The 22,130-nt window shown below is 43.6% G+C and overlaps 1 protein-coding gene across 5 annotated transcripts in view; it reads left to right on the top strand.

The window, feature by feature from the left end:
* Positions 1–22,130, top strand: part of FBXW11 (F-box and WD repeat domain containing 11) — a 103,564-nt gene that overhangs the window by 32,046 nt on the left and 49,388 nt on the right. For 2 of the 5 annotated variants that reach the window (XM_053927105.2, XM_053927104.2), the window contains exon 2: positions 5,590–5,691. The exons of the other annotated variants lie outside the window; for them this stretch is intronic. In XM_053927105.2, the coding sequence (XP_053783080.1) occupies positions 5,590–5,691 (102 nt within the window). The remainder of the gene's footprint in view (positions 1–5,589; positions 5,692–22,130) is intronic. 5 annotated transcript variants of the gene reach the window in all.

Raw genomic sequence — 22,130 nt, 5'->3', positions numbered from 1 at the left:
TCCTTGAGCCCGCCTCCTGTGTGATTCTTCGGGACCAAATCCTCACTCCCACACAGAGTCCCGTGGAGAGGGTGTCAGCGCCCAATGGTTATCATAAACTAGGTCCTTTATTTCATCCTCTGACCTCTGTGTAGTCAGTCAGTCGCCCCCTTGTCACTGGCACGGCACCTTTGTTTTACATCTGCTCAGTGGGCACGGTAGAAGTGTTACTGGAAAAAGGAACCTAGGCCGAGGATACAAATTGCCTTAGATGTGTACTTGCAAAGGTAAGTGCTGGCACTCCTGTCTACCCTTGGTGGCCCAGCCGAAAGAAATCCGCCTTGGCTGTCAGACACAAATGAGAGTCCGTTGTGTAGTTTCCCCAGAGACTGACTTCTCCCAGCGTGCCTCGCTCAGGCTGCCGGGGGCCAGTCCTCTGCTCCGAACAGTTGAATAGTGGCCTCATCTTTCCCTCTAGCAGTGGTTTGAATATTTGAGTTTTTGATGCCTCACTTGAAGGAATTAAAAGGTTCAAAACACTTTATTTCACAATATCTATACAAAATACGTGGTTTTGTACTACTTACCTCCTCGCTTTATCATTGGGTTACTGTTGAGCAGACTTCTTTTCTCTCTGCCTTGCATGTGGCAGGTGTTCCCCACGTGTCCCAGGAAACAGCATCTTTCTTTGGTGCTGGCTTGACTTGGCAAGGTTTTGGCTTGATAGTAAGCTCTACCCGCTGCCTCTTAGCCAGAGAAGCACGCCTCCGCCCTTGCCAGGGTGCTGCAGGACCCCTCCTTCCCTCTGATGGATAGTGCCGAAACAGCACGTTTGCGGGATTGCAGGGGAAAAGTCTTGTGCACGTTAATAAAATCTCCCCTTTAAATACCTTAGTGATGCTAAATCCTGTGCGCAGCCTTGAATAGGACGTGCCATTTCCTAGCTCTTTGGCTTTGCCTGTGCTGTGTATTCTGCCTGGAATGTCTTGCTGGCTTTTCCCCCTGGCTGCCTCCTACTCATCCTTTATGGCTTAGTTCAGGCACCCTCCTCCTTTGGGTGGTTAAGTCTCTGTGTGTGTGCACGCCTGTGTGTGTGTGTGTGTATGTTTACACTGAGCATTCTCGAGATTCCATCCTGAGCTAGACGAGACAGAGAATGGAGAGACTGTCTCACTGTTCTGTCTGCAGATAGATAGAAGTTCAGGTGAATTTTTTGTGGGAGGAATAGTATTTAAGCCACTCAGTTTGGTTACCGCAGGCATTAACGACAGGAGTTAGATGAGGCCGGTGCTGACGGATTCTGTAGGAAGTAGTTTAAACTAAAAGATGAGATTTATGGAAAGAAAACCTATAATAAGACATATTTCTAAATCAGAATGATATGAGAGACAATTTATATAAAATACCTCTTTGGTTAACTTTTAAAAGAATTGCCTCTTTGAGAAGGAATCAGGGGAGAATATTCAAAACAATCCCATCTAGAAACAGACCAAAGTTAGCTTTTGTGAGTTCTTCTTCCAGCCGGCCAATCAGAAGACAAGGTGCCTGCAGCCACTTTTTCCTTTTGATTTGTGGTTCCTATGGCAATATGAAGAGAGCCTAGGGTATTCCTCTCCTACCTCTTTTAATAATTTTCTGCTTTTGAAAAATGCCAAAAGCTATTATTCTGGTCTGTACTGACTCCCAGTGCTTCTCAGCATGGCGGCCCTGATCCTGAATTTTGGTTATACTGTGGGTATGACAGAATTAATAAGCTACTAGTTTCCTTAATTAGTTTCCTTAACTAATGTTACAATCTTCGGCTATAGCACCTACAAACATAGTCAGTCTGACTGGGTGGCTGCTATTAGAGGAACCTGTGTGAATCATTTCCTGGGCTCTACGAACAGGCCAAAGTCAGAACAGTGATCATTACAAGCAGCTAAGTGTGAAATTGTAACAAGCACTTCTTGGGGGTTTTCTGCCCATGAAAGGGCTCCCCTAAGTATCTCTGTTGTGATCGCCCTGGGTTCCTGCTGAGCCCAAGGCTAAAGCCTGAAAGGAAAGAGGCTTAGTTTGTATTCTTAGCTTAATAAGTAGGTCAAGAAGTATTTGTTAAAATTGGTAAATACCCAAGGTGTCAGGGTAAGTTCTCCAGACATATTTAACAATGAGGTAGTGTTCTAGAAGTTTAAATGTAGACTACTTAAAAGTTAGCTTTGAAAGAAAGAAGGGAAAAGAGAGAGAGGGTAGTCTACATTGTGAATCTAGCCAGTATGAAGAAGCTTCACATTATTCAGCTGAAGAATGATGGATAATAGTTATTCTACAATCGTCAACCTGGGTTTCCAGCTAGTTCCCTAAATTTAAAATTGGAAGCTTCAAGAATCAATTACTGCTGTGGTCCTAGTTGCATTTTAATGCTCTTAGGTGATAAATGTGGAGCTTTTATTTTTACCTATTATTTTCGAATGAAATGTACTTTCTGTTGGTCTGTTAGACCGAAGAGAGACCTTGTTTAGACTGCCAGCGTGGCCTCGCTTACTAAAGATGGGTGTATTTCCTAGAGTGGCGTTTTCTGTTGAAAAGCCTATTTTTAAGCGCCGTGGTTGGTCCCTCAGCTTCCAGGTAATGGAGTGTGAAAGTAGGCCAGTGCTGGTACCTTTTGTAAACACTGGCGCCACTCTCTCTGACCCACAGTGTTTTCCACGGGTCGTGCAATGATAAATCCTTGGAAATTAGACCCTCAGAAGGTCCTTTAAAATTTCTTTCCTGAATATAGACATTCAATAACAAGCATTTAAAAGTGATTTATATATATATATATATTGGAAAACATTTTTAGTTACCACTTAAGGGAATAAGAGCAAGCAAGCAGAGGTAGGTAGGGTGGGAGAGAGAGCCGGACCCAGTGTCTTGAGCTGGCGTGAAAACAAGGAAGCGCAGAGCTGGGTGCTCACCAGCGTCCCGAGGCCCTGCTGGGGGCGGGGGGTGCGTGTGCGTGGGCCCAGGCACACCGCGGGTCACCACTGTCTGCCTTCAGCTAAATCCTTAACATTTTTGCTCATTATGGTGAATATTTTGAAAATAAGTCCTTAGAACTTCCTCAAAATTTTCTTTATTATAATTGCTTTCCAAACTTGTGTAAGTATCGATCAGATCATTAGATGGTTAGGGAACCTCGGGGACGTTGGTACTTTCTTTTGGACTTTATTGTCCTCACTTCTAAAGTCAGGGGTGGAAGTTTGGATTAAATAGTGTTCCAGTTTTTATAGTCCATGATTCTTTGATTTATCGAATGTGAAGCTTCGTCTTTTTCAATTTTATTTTTTAAGTCTTGGGTCCCAGTCGTTAGCAGAATCTAGTCAGGGTACAGTGTCGTGCCTTCATGGTTTTTCACCTCTGAGGCAAATACGTTTGGAGCCTTGCAGAGGGAGCCAGCTTGTTTTTACTGAATAAATGAAAATCGATTTGCAGGGGAACTCTGGTGCTAATTTGGAATTAGTTGATGACTGCACGTGTGACCCTTAAACTCTGTTCTCAGACCCAGATGATTCTGTGATTTGGAGAACTGCAAAGATTCCAAAGGAGAAATTAAATTGAACTGTGAGGGTGTTGGGGGTTTGTTTAAGTCACGTAATCTGTGCAGTCTATGTGTACATACGTGATGTGTCTGGGCCCTTTCTCTCCGCATCTACTTCTGATACATGCCGATGTAAGGGTTCTTTTAATAAGCATTTGCTAGATATCTCTGGATAGAGGGAGTTCGTTGTAGAGGGAAGAAAACAAGTTTGCTCAGAGTCAGACCGGATTAACCTCCAGTCCTAATTCTGCCGCTCGCACCGCGGACAAGCTGCTCTTTCAACCAATCAGGCTCTGCTCCCTGACCCTCACAGACCCCTCCTCTGTAAAATGGAGTCGTACCTGTCTCCACGAGGGCTTTGTGAGGGTTTCCTGTGTCAGCTGCCTAGCACGCGACGGGAGTTTGAGAAATGGCAGCTATCTCCGTTGTGCAGACGTTCATCCAGCCCCCTCTGGCGCTCTCTGCAGGTGTCGGGCCGCGGAGTGTGAACGCCTGTAGTGTACTTACTTTCGCAGTGGCCACGCGGAGCTTTGGGGTGCAGGTGCTCCTTGGAAACGCGTGGGGTTTTCATCGTTCCCAAAGCAAACAAACAAACAAACAAAGCCCGACAAACTGCTTAGGCTTTTATTCTTTGATTCCATTTGATTCCTCTGGTTTTGTGTTGTTTTAACTGCCTTTCTGAAATAATCTCAATATTCTAGTTACACTGTAGGTGAGCTATGACTAGGAAGTGGCCGATGCTGGATGGGAAGCCAGGTCTATCTGATTTCAAGTACAGCTGCCTTGTTTCTGTCGCAGTTGGAGTGACCGCAGAATTGATCTGCCAAACCAGAACACTTTGGGAGTGAAAATTATGCTGGAACAATAAGTGTAAACCTGTACCGTCCCAAGAAAATGCGGATGCTTGACCGTGTTTGACTGCACTAGTTCTAACAAGGATAAAGGAGTTTATGAGGTCGGGTCTAACACTTCTGGAGTATTTCGTTAAACCCAAACGTCCACCTTTAAATTTTTTTGCATGATTATTGATTTTGCCTTAGTCAGTTAATTGACCTTAGGTCAGAAAACATACTTATGAATAATACCACGGATAATTAATGATTTTAAAATACTAGACATAATGTATGTTTATTTTTATATTTTACTTTTTTCTCTTTTAATTCCCTGAAAACCAGCAAGCTTTTAAAGAGAATGGGAATAGGCAAATGAAATAAGCTTTTAGTCGTCCAGTGAACTTTGTAAACAGAGTCCAAAGGGAAGACCGTGTGTTCCTAAGTGTTTCCTCTGGGACAGCAAAGATGTGGGTGACCCTGAAAATCAAGATGTTTTCAGTCAGCTCTTTTTTTATTACTTGTACCCATCAATCTATCACTCGTCTTTCCTGTCCCTTTTGCTGTATGTCTCTGGTTTCCTGCGACTTTATTTAGGGAAGTGCAAAACTGCGGCCACATGGTACAAACTCAGATGGTCAGAGTTTTTACAGAAGAGGCGTCAGTGTTGTGTGATGGGGGTGGGTTTTAATAGCAGACAAACTGAGGTTTGAAATGCCGGCTCCCCGTCTGCCGTGTGTCCTTGCGACTGACTTCCCCTCTGAGCCTCGGCTTCCTGACACTGGTGTGGGGTTTAGAGAACACATATAACACGTGCCTGGCACATAGTAGGCGAAGTGTTGATGGCAATTATAACTGTGACCTAGACCAGAAACTCACTTCAGGAAGCCGTAGTCACAGCCTCACCGCTAATCTTGCTTTGCACACAGACTTTCACAGTTCCCTTTAGTGGGTTGTCATTTAATCGTTCTTTCTCTCCCTCTTGATCCTGTTCGTGTATCCAGAGGATTAGTGGTTGGCAGCAGGAACCTTTGACTAGGACAGAAAGTGGGCCCTCTCCCAAGGTTTCAGTATGTTGTCTACGCCCCCCATCCCTGACCTCCAGACCGCCCAGGGTACAGCCCCTGCCCCACTAACATTCAAGTTGCCTGTGTGAAGGAGTGATTTGTTGCGGCCTCTAACTGCTTCTTCTCTTCCTTCCTTTTTGTCATCCTGCAGTGTTCTGTGCCAAGGTCTTTGTGGCTAGGCTGCGCCAACCTGGTAGAGAGCATGTGCGCACTGAGTTGCCTGCAGAGCATGCCCAGTGTCAGATGTCTCCAGGTGCCTCTCTTCTTTCTTGTTGTAAATGTGTTTTTTACGTATGCCATGAACATTTGTTGAAACTTGCAGTAGTGTGTTTAATCCAATGTTAAGTCTGCTAAATGTTCTGTGTAACCCTCTGCTTTCCTCCAGCCTGGGTGCCCCACACGGGGGCGTTAGTACCCAGAGGGCCCTTCTGAGCAAATGGGCCTCCGGCTGGGCCCTGTTCTGCTCCTCTTTTTCTGCTCCTGCTGTTAATTCTCCCCCCACCCCCCTACCTTGAAGCTGCGATTCTCATGTTTAAGAGTTGTGCATGTGCCCAAAAAACCCTGACATTTTCCATTTGGCTACTTTTAACAGTTCTTTGTTGGGTTGGGAGGGTTTTATAATTAAAGTGGTTGTTTTCCTATTTTGAAACTCATCCTTTTGGCTTGCTTTCTCTCCCTCCTCCAAAAAAGGAGCGGGGGAGAGAATCACTAATGGTAGAAAGCTTCAAATTGAAGTTTATAAAGATCACAGCTTTACGCTGCTAACAACTGTCAGTTTGTGCCACTTCCCAAAGGCCAGATCTGACACCTGTCCTCTGGGCCCACCCAGTTTTCCAGGCCGAGGCCGGCAGAGAATTCCACAGATAAAAGTGAAACGTTTCGGGGGGAGTGGGGAGGGGTTGCTTGAAAAAAAAAAAAAAAAGCAAGAAACTGCTAACAGGAGTACAGCTGGACCAATCTCAACGATTGGGGCAGATTCTAAGGGTGCCAGGGCAGAAGGCATTGTGGCTTTGCTGGGGAAGTCTGTTTAGAGAAAGCGTGTGTTCAATTAAGTACGGTTTCAGTGGCAATATTCAGTTTTCATCACTGCATATTCCAGACAGTTTGATATATCTTTAAAAAGCATTATTAAATTCCTGGCATCCTGTTGAGGCTGCCCCGTTTTAGGGAAACACAGTAAAAATCAGGAAATGAGTTAGAGGGATATTATTGACGTCAGCGGTGACTTTACTGTTTTCAAGGTTATCTTTCTGTTCATGTTCCGGTCTGTAAACGGAGCTGGGGAGCCAGGAAGGAGGAGAACTTCTTTCATATTGGGATTGTGCACTTTATTTGCTTGTCGGCAAACATTCTGATTAGCAGTGGTGTGATTATTGATTCAAATTGCTTTCTTTAGAGTATTGTTCTGTAATTTCACCAACATAATTAGAAAGTGAATTCAGTAAAGGATCCGGTTGTCTTAGAGTCCGTGTAAAAAGGTGGGTGATGACTCCCCGGGGCCCAGGGAGTAGGTGCTCCAGTGAGGCGCCAGTGCCGTGTGTATATTTGTCTCTGGAAGAGCAGCTTCCCTGCATGCGATGTAACTTTAACAGAAATGTTCTTGACGTGGCTGGAGTTACTGCATGTGCTCCCCTTGGTGCTAAATAATGGATATTTGCATTGTAGTCATAGTGTAACCTTTGTTTCTATTTTCCTGAAAATGCTTATTACTCGAATGTTACAGTTGCTTTTTTAGTTTTTTTCCCCCCAGAAATTTAAGTAGGGTTCCCCCCGCCCCCCAGAAGTTTAAGTAGGGGGAGAATGGTACTAGTCGTTAATGAGGTCTGGAAGCACAGGTTCTTTTTATTGTGCTCAGTTAAAGTAATTGACCGGTGGAAGGCACCACTCAATATATTTTTGAACAGTGTTGAGAATTCGCAAGGTTGGGTGAGTGGGAGGAAGTATGGGTTCCTACCTTGTTGAAAATGGAAACCCAGATGTGTTAAAAATTTGTCTTTGACTCATCTCTCCCAGAGAAAATCATTTAAGAGAAGAAAATGGAAACTTTGCCTTGATTGGATTGAAATAAGGGGAGATACTGCATGATAGATACTAAAATGTGAATGGAGCAAATATTGTCTTTTGAGGTGTGTAGGGAATTTTGTTTACTTAGCTTTTTATTTCCTCTTTTGTGTATGAAATGAAATATGTACCAAGCTGATTGAAATGAGAAAATCATTACTGTGTTTTGTTCTACTTGTGAATGGAAAGTAAACATGTATTGATGAACCTGGGAGACTTCCTTTCTCCCCTCTCATTGGCTTTACATATTTAACAGCAGTGTTCCTCCTTTCCATCTCCCGTCTCTGACCTGTGCTGAAATGCACTTACATAACGCACATATAAAATGACTTGTTTGGGTTTGAGCTTTCGAAGCATGCCTGTGCCTTATATACTCTGTCTTTGGTCTATCCCAGAGCTTCCTGTTGCTTGACATTGCACACACCTCCCGGCAGGCCCACTGTCAGCAGGCCCCAGGTGAGGAGGAGGACAGCCTGCTGAAGAGCCTGCTTGACTTCACTCGGGCTCTTGAGTTGCCTGAAGGGGCCCCCCTTAAAATGATCACACTGGACCTCTTGACAGTTGCAACTTTAGCCGGTTAACCTATTTATATGGCTGAATTAATGTACTTTCTGAAAAGCAGAAGTAAAGATGTAGATAACTTTAGGCCTAATAAAATCCCTCTAGTTTCTGCTGTCGGTGAGAATGGAAAAGTCTTAAAAAATAAAATTCATTTACCTCAACGAAGCTGTTAAAAAAACCCGCTCACCACCAGTCGTACTTGGGCTTCACGTACACAAGTTTGGTGACGACTGTGTTCGGTAGGGGGTGGTGTTATCCGCAGTTTTCAGATGTGGAGGGTGAGTTTCCTGTGACCTGTGTGATTGGATCCAAGTTAATATTACTTAGTTGTGCAGTGGTAGGGCTGGCATTTGAACCCCAGATTTGCCTGGTTCCAAAATTCTGGAGTTTAGCCATTTCTAGAGTTTTCCATCTTTATTTTGTTCGTGAAAACTTCACTATTGATAATCTGGTCTACAGCTTGCTAAGTCATTATTTATTTCAAAATTAAAAAAAAAAAAAAGAACTACCTGCCAAATGCCTGTGGGGGAGAGGGTGAGGAATTGTATTCCCTTTGCCAAAATGAGCCTTCCGAATCTTAAAGCTAGTGAGATTGCGCAGTGGCTCTTGCGTAGATTAAATTCCTTGGCTGTTTACTGAGCAGCTGGTGTGTGGCAGGGCCCGTGCTGGTGCTGATCACATAAAAATGGACAGTACAGCCTCGTTACCTGCTGTCAGGGAGCCTGTTGGGGTAAGCAGGCCTGTGAACAAAAATCCAGGCTGAACCACAAAGTCCAGGTCTGTGTGTGTGTGGGTGTGCGTGTGTAATAAAACCCTGAAGTTAGCCAAACCTATGTGTGCATTTAAAGAAACATGAAGCAGTTTAGACTAGGACCAAACCCTCCACAGTTTTTGGAACAGTTGAACTGGAGTATCCAGATGTATGTGGGTGGACCAGGCGGAACTGGACCAATACTTCAGTCGGTTCAGATACCCAGGTTCAGCCAGGTGATGGTTAACACCCGACCATCAGGAGTTCAGACCAGGTGTTTACCAAGACTCCAAGACTGCTACGGCACAAGAGTGACACCACTGTTAACCATAGTACCGACCATCTGTTTTCCACCTCCTGGGTGTCAGGCTTCAGGCGCGAGGTTCTCTCGTTAACCGTTCATGGAGAAGTTACCTGTCATGCCTGTTTTGTGTATGAAGTTGAATCGACCTGCCTAAGCTTCCACAGGTATTTCAAGTGGCAGAACTGGGTAATGAACAGCGGTCTGGGTGACTGCAAAGCCAGCGTTTTAGTCATCATACAGTGACATCACCTTGGCAACTGCCATTTTTAGGTTGAAACAAATTCCTCCTTATTTTTAGTATTAAAAGCTTACAGCTAGTGTTCCCTACACCTCTAACAGGAACCTAATCAACAAAACAAACAAACAAAATATAACCAAAGACACTGAAATTGAAAACAGGCTGACAGTGACCAGAGGGTGGAGTGGAGGGAATTTCAGGGAAAAAGCGTGAAGGGTTTGCAGGAATAATTATAAAGGACACATGGACGATTAACAGCGTGCGGAGGTGGAAAAGGGAGGGAGGTGGGGAGTGCTGGAGTGTTGACCTGGGGTGGGGGGAAAAGGCAAAAACCTATACTTGAACAACAATAAAAATAAAAAAAAATTAAAATAAAAAAAATAAATAAAATATATTGATTTTTTAAAAAAAGAGCTTAAAGCTAGTGCTCCTGAATGTAGAGGTCCGATGTGAGTGGGCTGGCAGCTTTTCCCGGGAATGCCTTCGGCCAGCTCTCGGCTGGGGAGAGTGGTGGTAGTTTTTTCAAGGGTAGGCCCGATTCCTTGGAAGGACAGTGCGGGTCATGTGAGTCCACTTTCAGTGCCTCCTTCCTAGCTCCAGTGGAGACAGAGCCAGACAGCAATGCAGCTTCTTGGCAGCTGCTTTTCTTGTTTCTTTTCTTACTTTCAATATGTACGGTGAGCCGCCGTGGTTGGAGAACAGCGCAGTCAGACTTACCATGGCTACTTACGTAAGAGGGGCCTCTTTAGAGAAGGGAGGTAGCTGGGGGGAAAGAACCCTGGCTCTGGGGCAGACACATTTCTGTTCTAGTCTTGCTCCTGCTGCTTCACAGCTCTGACACCAGGCCCCTTACGTTACTCTCCTGAACCTCAGTCTCCTCATCCTCACAAACGCAGGTAGTTTGAGCTACCTTGCAGGGTTTTGTGAAGTAGAGGAAGAAAACAGCAACCTCTCTTACTGACTGCCTACTCTTGGGGACAGAAATCCATTTCTTCCATTGCTTGCTCCTACGCTATTCAAGAAGAGGAAATTCCAGTCTTAGATCCTTAGATTCCAGGGCAGGGTGAGGATAAGAAAATTCAGACCGTGGCTCCAGCCAGGTAGCCGTGTTGGTTAGGGTGCCATACCGATATGCCAGGGTTGCAGGTTCAATCCCTGGTCAGGGCACATATGCGAAGCAACCCATGAATGCACAAATAAGTGGAACAACAAATCGATCTTTCTCTCTTCCCCCTCCCTCTCCCTTCCTCTCTCTAAAATCAATAAATCAATAAATAAAAGAGTCATTACTTTTAAAAAAGAAAATTAAGACTGCGCATGTGACGTGGCTCCTACTGTCAGGTGGCCCTTCTCTTTTTCTTTGGGTCCTGTCTGCTTCAGGTCAGGCTGGGCCGCTCCTTGTCTCTTTCTCTACTGACTGCTGGGGTTTTGTCATTCCGTGTTGATTATCCTGTTGCACTCTGGGTCCAATCATGTGAAGGCCTGGAGAAACCTTTTGGGGTGTTTGATGGTAGAATCTGTGATATTTTGTGAATATTAAAAAGAACATATTTTCTAAGAAATTTTACAAAATGTAGTTACAGAAAAAAAAATCCATTGGTAATCTGCCCACTTAATCACCACCCAGAGAGACATTCGGTCTGTCTTCTTTCTGCCGGTCGGGCAGGGGAGCATCCTTCATTGTGCGGGTTCTCTCTGCTGTTAGGGCGATGATGACGGTTTTAACAGTGGTGTTTTAAATGCCCCCTGGGAGGCTCCGAGTTGGACCTAGTCCTCACCAGAGGGCTGAGCGTACGGGCCCCCACTGCCGCCTCTCCCAGAACAGCTCTGTGCGTATCTGCTGTATGTAGTGGAGCTCGTAGCACCTTTTACATAAAACTCTTACTCTCATTGACGTTTTCATATACACACAAGATTAAAGAAAACAATACTCAGGCCAGCCTCGAGCAGTTTTTGAAATTATGCTGTTCTCATTCTTAGTTCAGCTTTCTCCTTCTCCAACTTTGGGGTTTTTTTTCTGGGGCATTTTAAAGCAAATGTAAGATGTCTTAAATAAAAAAGGAGTTTGTGTCAGCATTAAAAAATTTTAAACAAGGTTCAAAGAATTAAAAACCATACAGTCGGTAGTGAAAGTTCTAAAAGACACGTAGTTTCCTTCGACCCCAGGTCTTCCCTAACGGTTTCCCATTATTTTAGACAAAGGCTTTAAAAACTACCAATAGAACCGTACTGTATGTATGTTAAAAATAATACACATTATTGTTAACCAGTAACTTCTTCAATTAATAATATACTTTGATCATTTTCCATATCAGCATTTAAAACCTTACTATTGTATAGCTATTTAATAGTATTCTATCAAATGACTTTGTCATTTAAAAAAAAAAATATAGCCAGTTCCCTATTCGAGGAACTTTAGGCTTCAGGTTAATTCAGTTATCTCTGGACAGACAATTTTAATCATCTCTCCCACCCCTCAACAGATGTACACAGTTTGTCCACCATTGCTTGTTAGTTTCCCTTGTTCACAGGAGGGTGTGTGAGCTACAGTTGCAGAAGTCCTCCCCTGTGGGCTCACCCCAGAAAAACCACACGCAGCTCTCTTCAGTTCCTTTATTTACCTAATGTTGTATTGCGCACGTGTCCCCAGATTCGTGCAATCTGTGACTCTCTCACCAGTGGTTCTGTGACCGTTTGTAGATTGGGAGGGGTGAGGGGGAGTAGTTTTCTTTTTCTTTTTTGAATTACAACGTATGTAAAGAAAAGTGCAGAAATCCTAAGCGTATGTAGCTCAGTGATGAGTACCAATTATAGGGCAGTGCTTTAGCTACAGCTAAATCGTTCTCGTGGAGGGCAGTCTGGGTTAGTCCAGGCATTGCCGCAGCTGGGGTGCCACTTTAAAAAAGGCTAAACTTTACTTTTAAAATATTAAAAACAACCTAAAACTTGTTCAGAACTAAACTAATAAAAAGTGACATAGTAACATAATGACTTAAGACTTTCTACCATCATTTTAAATCCCTGCATAACGTTCCGTTTAATAGTTGTATTACTGATTTTAAGAAAACCTCCCTTCTGTACAAAGACTGCTTTAAATTTTTGAAACATTTTGAGTCGTGTTGAGTAGAACGTTACTGTACCTAAGTCTGTGTACTTCTGTGATTGTTTCCTTAGGTAAAAGTGTACGCGTAATTAAAGCACTTAAGGTCCCTGGCTGGGTGGTGTCGTCCCGAACACCAGCAGGTTGCAGGTTCAGTCCCCAGTCAGTCAGGGCACATACCTAGGTTGCTGGTTTGATCCCCCGTTGGGGCATATACGGATGGGAGGCAACCGATTGATCGCTCTCTTCCTTCTCTCTCTCCCCCCCTCCCTCTCCACCTCTCTACACACACACACACACACACATCCCTTCCTCTCTCTCTCAAATCAATAAACATGTCCTCAGGTGATGATTTAAATAAAAAAAAGAAACCCAAGGTTGCTAAATTGTACTTTTGAGAGGCTGGATCAAATTATACTCCTAAAAGCAGTGGGTGAGAGTCCCTTTCATATGCACGGAATGGCATTGGATACTTTAATCTTGTATTTCTTTGCCATTTTGATGGATGAAAATGTAAAAATAATATAATGCCATAATATACATTTATTTGCCTGCTAGTGAGATGGAATATACATGCGTATTTATTTATTGGCCACTTCTCTTTCTTGTTTTATGAGTCATCTCTTCATTCCTTTATTCCATTTGTTTTTATTGATGGCATTATTTTTTTTAAGAGTATGATTTGTAGGAACTCTTATTGCAGATATTTTCCCCAGTTTGACATTTGCATTTCAGTTTGGTTTATAAGGCTTTTTGCCTTGAAGAAAGTTTTGAAAGAAATTTACCTTTTATGTAGTCATAGTTACTACTTGCCTTTGCCATTCCTCAAGTGGTTTATGGCTTTATTTTTTACATTTAATTCTTACAGTTTGTGATCCAGTTTTTCGGTGATCCCATTGACTTGTGATCACGCACGCATGTTTCACCTCCCTTTGCCCAGTGACGCCCACTCACAGAGTGCCGATGGAGCTTCGGCTGCTCTCGCTTTCCTTAGTGTCACCGTGGGCCAGCCTCTGTAGGCCTGTGGTCCCCGTGCTGTGCCGTCTTACACATAACACTGGTTTCAAAGTGTCTTATTAATGACGATAGGCTTTGAAAGGTTAATGCCAGAGGTTCATTTTAACATTTTTCTAAAAGAGTGATTTTGTTCTTATTATGAATTGAAAAAAATTTTAATCATTCCCATGTCATAGTTTCTGAAAACAGGGAGATTGAGTGGTCAGCAGGTACACCCGTCTCTTGTTGAAAGTTCTGACGGTGGCACCGTGCCTCCCATATGGTACTGGCACTTGGGAGATCGCACGCATTCCCATGGAGAGAGCCTCAGCCATGGGAAAGTGAAAACTAAAGACTGGTTTTACTAACAGTTTCAATTTACGGTTTCCAGAACAGTCCGTATGATGGATGAGGTTCCACGGTATAATTTGAGGCTAGGGAAGTGGGTAAATGGGATTCATACCACATTAGAAGATGTCTTCTTTCCTTTTTCAACAAAAATGTTGATAGAGCTCATACTACCCATGTTCGTTGTGTTGCTTGTAGGTTTTATGTATTTCTATTGATTTATATTATTTTGTTGATTAGAGTAACACTTTTTCATTGTAAAACTTTTAGACAGTAAAGGAGTACAGAAATCAACCATTCAGCCATAATCCCACTTCGCTTTAGTATCCATTCTTTGTTGTTTCTTCCTGGCATTTCTACATACGCACTATGTGTATTTGTGTTTGTTTATGTATGGGCTCATGCTCTGCGTGCTGAACTAGAAACCGATTTTTAGCAATATAGTTCACATTAGTAAACTTAGACCTTCATTTTTAATAACTGTAGGCTCTCATTGTCTGGGCGTACAGCAACTTAATCAGTCACATATTGGTAGACATTTATTTAGGTCATTAAATTTTCGTGTATGCTCATTAATTTGTTATTATTCGTTGGAAGAATTCTGAGGCAAAGGATATGACCCATTTTTTAAATTTACTATTATTATTTTTTTAGAGAGGGGAGGGAAGGGAGAAAGAGAGGGGAAAAAACATCCATGTGAGAGAGAAGCATGGATTGGTTGCCTCTCACATGCGCCTCAACCGGGGACTGAACCCACAATGTAGGGGTGTGCCCTGACCAGAAATCGAAGCAGCGACCTCTGCGTTTGCGGGGTGATGCCAAGCCAAGTGACCCACACCGGTCAGGGAGACAGGACCTTTCTTAAGGCTTTTAAACTTTGACCAAACTTCGATCAAAAGGGTTATTCTAATTTACATTATTTATGCTCAGCAGTGTATGATTACAGTAGAAACATATACCCAATGTAGAAAACAGGAAGGCACAAAGAATAAATTGAAAACCAGTCTGTGGTTAACTAAATTTGGGGGGGGGGAAATAAAGAAATACAATGAGTCGTGAGTAAAACACATAATATGTTAGGCAGTAAGAAGTGCTCTGGGGAAGGGGGGGCTAGGACGCTCCAGAGTCGGAGGCTTAAATCTTTCATGAAGCGGGAAGTCGTGGAGAATCTGGGGAGAGCAGTAATTTATCTAACACCCCAATAGGATCTCTCGCTGCCGTGTAGATGATAGAATGAAGAGGGAAGGGGCGAGACCAACCCGAAGGCTGACCCGCTATTAGAGCTCTCCGTAGAAACAGGGCCAATGGTAGGTAGGTAGGCAAACAGATGTTGTAGAGAATTGGCTCACATGATTCTGGGGACTGGCCAGTTTGGAATTGGGGGCAGGTCCGCAGGCTGGAAACTGGGGATTTCTGTCTTGTAGGCTTGAGGCGGAGCCTTCACCTGACCGATGAGGCCCACCTGCAGAGTGGAGGGTAGTTGGCTTTACGCAGCGTCTACTGATGAGCAGCGTTAATCGCAAATATCCTTCCAGCAACACGCAGGCTAGTGCTTAACTAAACACCTGGCCCCGTGGCAGGGCCAGGCCGACACCTAAAATCAGCCATCACAGCCGTTGACTGAGAAGCAGCCAGACTCTGGAGTTAGGGATAAAGATAGTGTCAAAGGCAGTTCATGGCCAAGTGAAGAACGAAAAGGCGAGTGTGCCATTGGTAAAACTGATACCAGTCTTGTCAGGCTGATGTGCCACAGCAGCTATGTCACCGCTGTCTAACAGGCGTGCAGACAGACGTGATTTGGACTTGGGAGTCCCGGGTGTGGTCAGACGATGAACGTGTGGTCTGTCCGCTCGCAGCAATGGGCCTCCGTGAGGGGTCATTCTGTTTGGAGCGCTCACCATGTGGGGGAGTGAATGGGGAGCTCAGGTCGTGAACGGCTGTGCCAGACCCATTGACGACACATTGACGAGGCTCTCTCCCGTACCTCCCCCTTCTTGTCCTCCCAGCAGCGTGGTCACCTCGCGGCTGCTACGTCTGTTTTACACGTGAGGACACTCAGGTTCGGAGGGCAGCAGCTTGTGGCTGCCCAAGGGCACGCGCCTGCCGAGAGGCACCGCCAAGTCCCCATTCCAGTACACCTCACTGCCTCCTAGAGTGGAATTCACTTCCAGAGAGACGAGTATTTTAAGTTGTAAACGGACTTTTCTAAATCTTAGGACAGTTACGCAATAGGACTGCTATTTTTGTCGTTATGCCAGTGGCTTCACGATCACATACCTCTTCAGAGGCCTTCTCTAACCACCCAGTCTAAAATAGCTTTCTCCTCTTCACTTGGTTCCTTTAGCCGGCTTCACTCTCCGCTTCATAGCACTTAGCACTGCCTGAAATTATACCCCATGTTTGTCTGTTTTCCTCCGGCCTTTCTCCCTCCCCGGAACCCACGTTCCACGAGAAAAAGGATCATGTTGTTCACTGCGTGGTAAATATGCCCGTGTCTAGAAAAGGCCCTGAGTGCACGTGATAAGAGTGGAGTAGGAGGGGGTTGCTGGCTGCCCCCAAGCTTCGGGAGGACTAGGGGAGTAGTATTCGCTGTCGTAGCCACACCTGCTTGGGACTTAGTTCTCTGAGTCCAAGTATTCCTGTGAGTTGAAAGAGCACCTTGAATAAAAATTGTTTGCTTTGGAGACGAACTTGTATTTTCGTTTTGCTTATAAAATACTCTTTCTGATTACACAACATATGCATATTGAGGAATGTTGGATAGTAGAAAAGAAAATGAGAAATAATTTTCAACTTAGGGAGTGCCACACAATATTTTGGCATAGTTTTAGTTTTTAATCTATGCATATGTTTTACATAGCTGAGAATATTTTATATATTTTTATATATGCTGTTGACCCTCGCACAACACAGGTTTTCACTGGATGGGTCCACTTATACGTGGATTTCTTTTCAATAAATACTGCTTTCCCTCCATGGTTTGGAATTCACAGATACACAGGGCTAACGCATGCGTTCATCTGGACACATCATGTTCTGCATGGGCCTTGATCATCCTCAAATTGGGATTTGCGGGGGTCCTAGAACCAATCCCATGCGGGTACTCAGGGGCAGTTAAGTTTTGGGGGGGTCAGAAGTTATACGTGGATTTCCGGCCGTGCTGAGGGACAGCGCCCTGCACCCCTGCGTCGTTCACGGGCCGGCTGCAGTTCTGTAGGCTGCGTGTTACTGTGCGTGCCTTGTGCGCTTGTCCGGGACGGTCGAGGTGGTATGTTTCTGTTCTTAAAATTTTCTCATTTGAAAGTTCTATGCAATGCATTTTTTGAACATCCCAAAATTTGTCATTTTTCTGGGTGCTTAGAATCTTCACTTTTAGCTGTTGAAAAATGAATCGCTATCTTTGTGTGTGACTCTTCGCCTCTATTTTGAGTTATTTAGGATATATTTCTAGGAAATGTACTGTGTATATCTCGTCCAGTTATTTTCCAGAGGGCTTGCATCTCTCACTAGGGTTTGTACACTCACTAGGATTGAACACTATTATTGTGGAAAAGTCTGACAAGCCTTTTATACGTGATTCAGCAGTAACTGAATTCACGAGCCTCTTTACCAGTGGCAGCTCTCCTCTGAGCGGTGTGAGTGTGTGCGGAGTCAGCTGAGGCACGGGCTGCTGAGTGGTCTCTCGCCACTGGATTGTGTGGCCAGGAGAAGGAGCTGGAGAGCCACCTCCCTGCCAAATTGCCTGGGGCTGTGCCTAGAGTTCAAAATCAAGACCACTCAGTTAGAATGAGGTTATTTAGGAATGACTTAAAGCGTAGAATAATCACTCGTACATCTTGTGCATATTTACTGACCGCCGGCCCTGCGCCATGCGCTCTGCCGTGGTCTGCTAATGCAGAGAACCAGCTGCCAACCTTTGCAGGTGGATCGCTTCTAAAGACTCATTTGCCTGTTGCAAGGAACCTTCTTTCTACCCCGTCCTCCCTTTAGAAAACCAGGTGTCACTAACTGGAGTCCTTGTAAAATCTCTTACATTAAAGGGTGCTTTCTAGTTGTTTGCTTTGGAGTAAAAGGCAAGTGTCTTTAAGCCCACAGGAAATGAAGAATTAAGGATTAGAGAAGTGGTAGGCAGAAGAAACTGTCATCTACCTAGTTAATTACAACGAAAAGACTGCCAAAACCAGCTTTGCTCAGGGGGTCCTGGTGGTGTTCACAGGGTAGGGGTAGGTGGATGAACCCCTAATTTGCAATGAGTAGTGAGTGGCCTGGGGAAGACAGACCAGTCAGTGCTAGTTCCAGGTGTTTAGTAAGGCCGTCTGACAGCGGCGGTGAAAGGGGGCACAAGGGATTTCAGCACATTTTTTTCCTGGGGATATGATCCCACAGTTTGAAGTGTTGGCTATTAATGTGAACCAGCCATTGAAAGATTGCTGTTTATTTATTTATTCTGAGGCAGTCTCGCGCTTAGCTGTAAGTGGAGTACCAAGACGTATTTGACTCCGAAATAACCGGAGTGTAAGGTGGACTGGATGCTTCCTGTAGTGGTTCAGTATGTGATGTCTACAAAGGAGCGTGTTTCCCAGCATCATGGCGTGAGGAGCAAGTCAGTAAATGACCGTTTCTGCATTTCTGCCGTCCAGCCCACCACGACTGTCCAGTCCCAGTAGTGTCCCTTCTAGCACAGGTGTCCAGTTCGGAGTGCTGTGTTGCCTTTACGTGTCGTACTTTAGTTTCTCTCAACCGGGAACAGTTTCTCAGTCTTCACTGGACTTGCGTGGCCTGGACACTTGATAGCAGATCAGTTATTTCGTGGCCTGTCTCAGGTGGGGTCTGTCTGGTGCTTCCTCGTGATCAGATTTAGGTTATGCATCTGTGACGGAAATGTCACAGAAGTAGTGCTGTGTTCTCACTGCATTCTCTCTGCTGGCGTGTGATTTTGATTTGTCCCATCGCTAATGGTGATCCCTCCGACTCCTTGAGTTAGGTGGTATTAGCAGGGGTCTCAGCTGTGAAGTTACACTTTTTTCCTTTGTAATTAAGGTCATTTGTTTGTTTTGTGGAGAGGTCTATCGAAACTGCAAATGTTCTCTTTTCACTGAAATGTTATTTTATTCATTTGGTCTGTCAGTATAGACTTGTGGTTTCCTCTTTTATTCAGTGGGATATAATTTGTATTTATCATTTGTTTTGGTGGGCACAGTTTGTCCAGTGGGTACCCTTTCAGGCTGGCTCCTGTATCCTGGGATCTGTCCTCATAATTCCTCCTCAAGCACTTCCTTTCTGCGGGAACAGAGTTGTTCCACGCTCATCTCACGCTTCCCCATGCTCAGCCTTGCAGTCACTCGGTCCTCCAGCAGGCCCTCGTTCTTCCAGGGAGCAGTGGTACCGAGGTCTGGGTGGTAGGTGTGCTTAGTGTGCTCCTGGGGGGTCACTGCTTCTGGGCTCTCTTAGTCTGGTTTGGTGGTCTGATTCTGTCTCTCTGCATGAAAAACGACTCCCTCCTTTGTTACGTTTTAACAACCAAGTTCACAGTGGTATCTCCGTTTCAGCCTTCTGTAAGGCGACCTTTTCATTCCCATAACTCCCTTCTCTAACAGTGAGAACCCGGTTTCTGGTTCCCGCAGTATGTATACCTGCTCAGTTCTAGGGTACACATCAAGTGATTTTAGAGTTGCTCCCCTATATCACTGAAAAATAAATGTACTAACCACACTGACTGTTTCTTTACAATTGAAAACTATGTTTGTTCGTGGCTGTGGTGTAACTACTGAGTTCAAGAGTCACTTGGCTTAGTTTACCTCTGCCATTAAGTGTGATTCGTATTCATTTGAAATATATTTAGGTCTGTTTGTTTCTGCTCAAGTTCCATCTCTCTCCCCCGGTCCTTATTGATTTTATTTTTGAGTATACAAAGCATTTAGTGTAATTTCAGAATTAAAGCAGCACAGAAAGGCGTAGTTATCCTTTCTGTCGTGTTCCCCGTCTCTCTCTGTTCCCTTCCGGTTTCTGCTTGGTAGCCAGTTTGAGTAGTTTCTGGTTTGTCCTTCCTGGGCTTTTTAGTGCACTGTGAACAGGTGTGCTCTTTAGCACTTGCTTTTCTCACCTAAAAACGAACCCTGAAAATTACTCTCTCTCGGTCCATAGTGGCCTTCCCTATTCTTGCTTCAGGCTACAAAGCACTCTCTTGTGTTGATACCATATCTTATTCAGCCAGTAGCTTATGTATGATCATGGAGGTTGTTTCAGGGTGGTTTTTTAAAAAAATTCCAATGTTCTAGTGAATAACCTTGTACACATGTATTTGCATATTATTTAACTATAGTGTATCTTCAGGGAAGATTCCTAGAAGTGGGGTCGCTGGAGCAAAGGTAATGCCGAATCAAAACGTAAAGCTGCTTGGGTAGTTCTGTCGGGTGCCGGATTCTCCCCCGAGAGGGCCTCTTTCCTCCGGCTCACAGCCGCGATGTGCGGTCATGCTTCTGGAGGGTTACCGGTGTTGGGTGAGGGATACCTAGCTTTAATTTGCCTCTCTTCGATTATACGTCTGAACGACTTTCACTTAAGGGTCGTTTTATATCTAAAGCGTTCATGTCTTTTCCTATTGACCGTTTGGTGATTTTTACCTCCTTCAGTTTAAAAGAAATTTTTAAGGCATACAAGTCCTTTTATCTGTGAGCTGTGTTGCAAATACTTTTTCTAGTTTTTCACTTGTCCTTTGACTTTGTTCATGGTGTTTTTTAAAAACATTGCTGCGTGAAAGTTTAACATTTTTATCTAGCCAAATTTTTCTTTTTTTTAATTTCATCTGAATTGTGACTCATACTTAAATAACATTTCCCTTTACCCAAGTTTTAAAGACATTCACATGTCTTTCTCCAGTACTTAGGGTTTCACTCTACATTTCTGACCAATTTGGAGTCTATTCATGTATATTGTATTAAGTATGGATCTAATTTTATCTTTTTCCAAATGGCTACCCATTTGTCCCAGCACTTCTTACTAAGAAGTGCCCCGGTGATCTGAGATGCCACTTTTGTCATGTACTACATTTCCATATGCACTTGGGGCTCTTTCTGGACATTCTGTTCATTGGACCAAGGTTTGGCGAACTGTGGTCTCGTGGCCGAGCCCAGCCCTGTTTTTGTGAATAATGTTGGACTGGAGCACTTCCACACTGGTTCACTCACATACCATCTGTGTCCGCTTCAGTGCTGCCGCAGGAGAGGGGGGGTTGCGACCGAAACTGCGAGGCTTGCAGAGCTTAAAATATTGTCCCCCTGACTCTTGACAGAACAAAGCTTGCTGACCCCTGCACTGAAGTAATTGTGTATTTATGTGCCCTAAAAGCACCTCATTTTTAGTTAGAGCGTCTTACCGTGTTTTTTTCTTCTTGTAGGGCTTAATCCCCCTTGTAGCTTTTTTTTTTCTCCTTTTTTTTTCTGAGTACTCTTTACAAGTTTGTTTTTCTATATGAACTTGAGTATCAATTTGCCTTTTTCCATAAGGAGCTTTTTGTGTGATTGTCGGGTATGTGTTAAATTTATAAATTAGGGTGAACTGTCATTTTTATAATGTTGAGTTGTCTTAGTGAAGAACAAGTTATGAAGAAAAGAATAGAGACACTTACCAAAGAACTAAGTAATCCACAAAAATGCATCAAATGAACTTGGTTTCACAGGGGAATTCCACCAAATCTTCAAAGAACATACAGGCCAGAAGCTTCATAAATTGTTCCATAGCTTTGATTTTTGAAGGAAGACTTTTAATTCTTTATAGGAATTATTTGTAGTTTTATTGTCTTTTGATCAGAGACTATGATTCTTCTCCTTTATGGAACTTACTGTTTCTTTGTGACCTAATACATGACCAATTTTTATAAATTTTTCATGGGTGCTTGAAGAGGAGGTTTAGTCTCAGTTAATAGTGTAAAGTTTGGCATTTCCAAGATCTGCCTGCCTTCTTGATTGTGGTTATTCTTCTGAACTTTATTCTGTGTCCTTTTGATCAGTCTTACTGTGAGGAGTGTGTGTTACTATATTTTTTAGTCCATGTCTTTGGCTTCTCTCTTTATACTGTTTTCTTTTTTTTGCTCTTTAATTTTTAAAATTTCTTTTGAAAATCAGGAAGTTTTGTTTTTGTTCTATTAATTAACCGTTACTTATAATTTTTTTAAATGTCTATAATTCTTGGTTTCTTATTTAATGTTTTATTAACAATTTTATCAATTTTTAATGGTATTCTTTACCTCCCACCTATTGTCTGTACGATAATCAGAGTTTATTTTTCTTTTGTCTTCCTGATCCCTTATCCTTACAATTTTTAAGAATTTTTTT

The sequence above is a fragment of the Desmodus rotundus genome, chromosome 6 (genome assembly GCF_022682495.2).
Source record: "Desmodus rotundus isolate HL8 chromosome 6, HLdesRot8A.1, whole genome shotgun sequence".
Lineage (NCBI taxonomy): Eukaryota > Metazoa > Chordata > Mammalia > Chiroptera > Phyllostomidae > Desmodus > Desmodus rotundus.
This window is presented reverse-complemented; position numbering and strand designations above follow the sequence as displayed.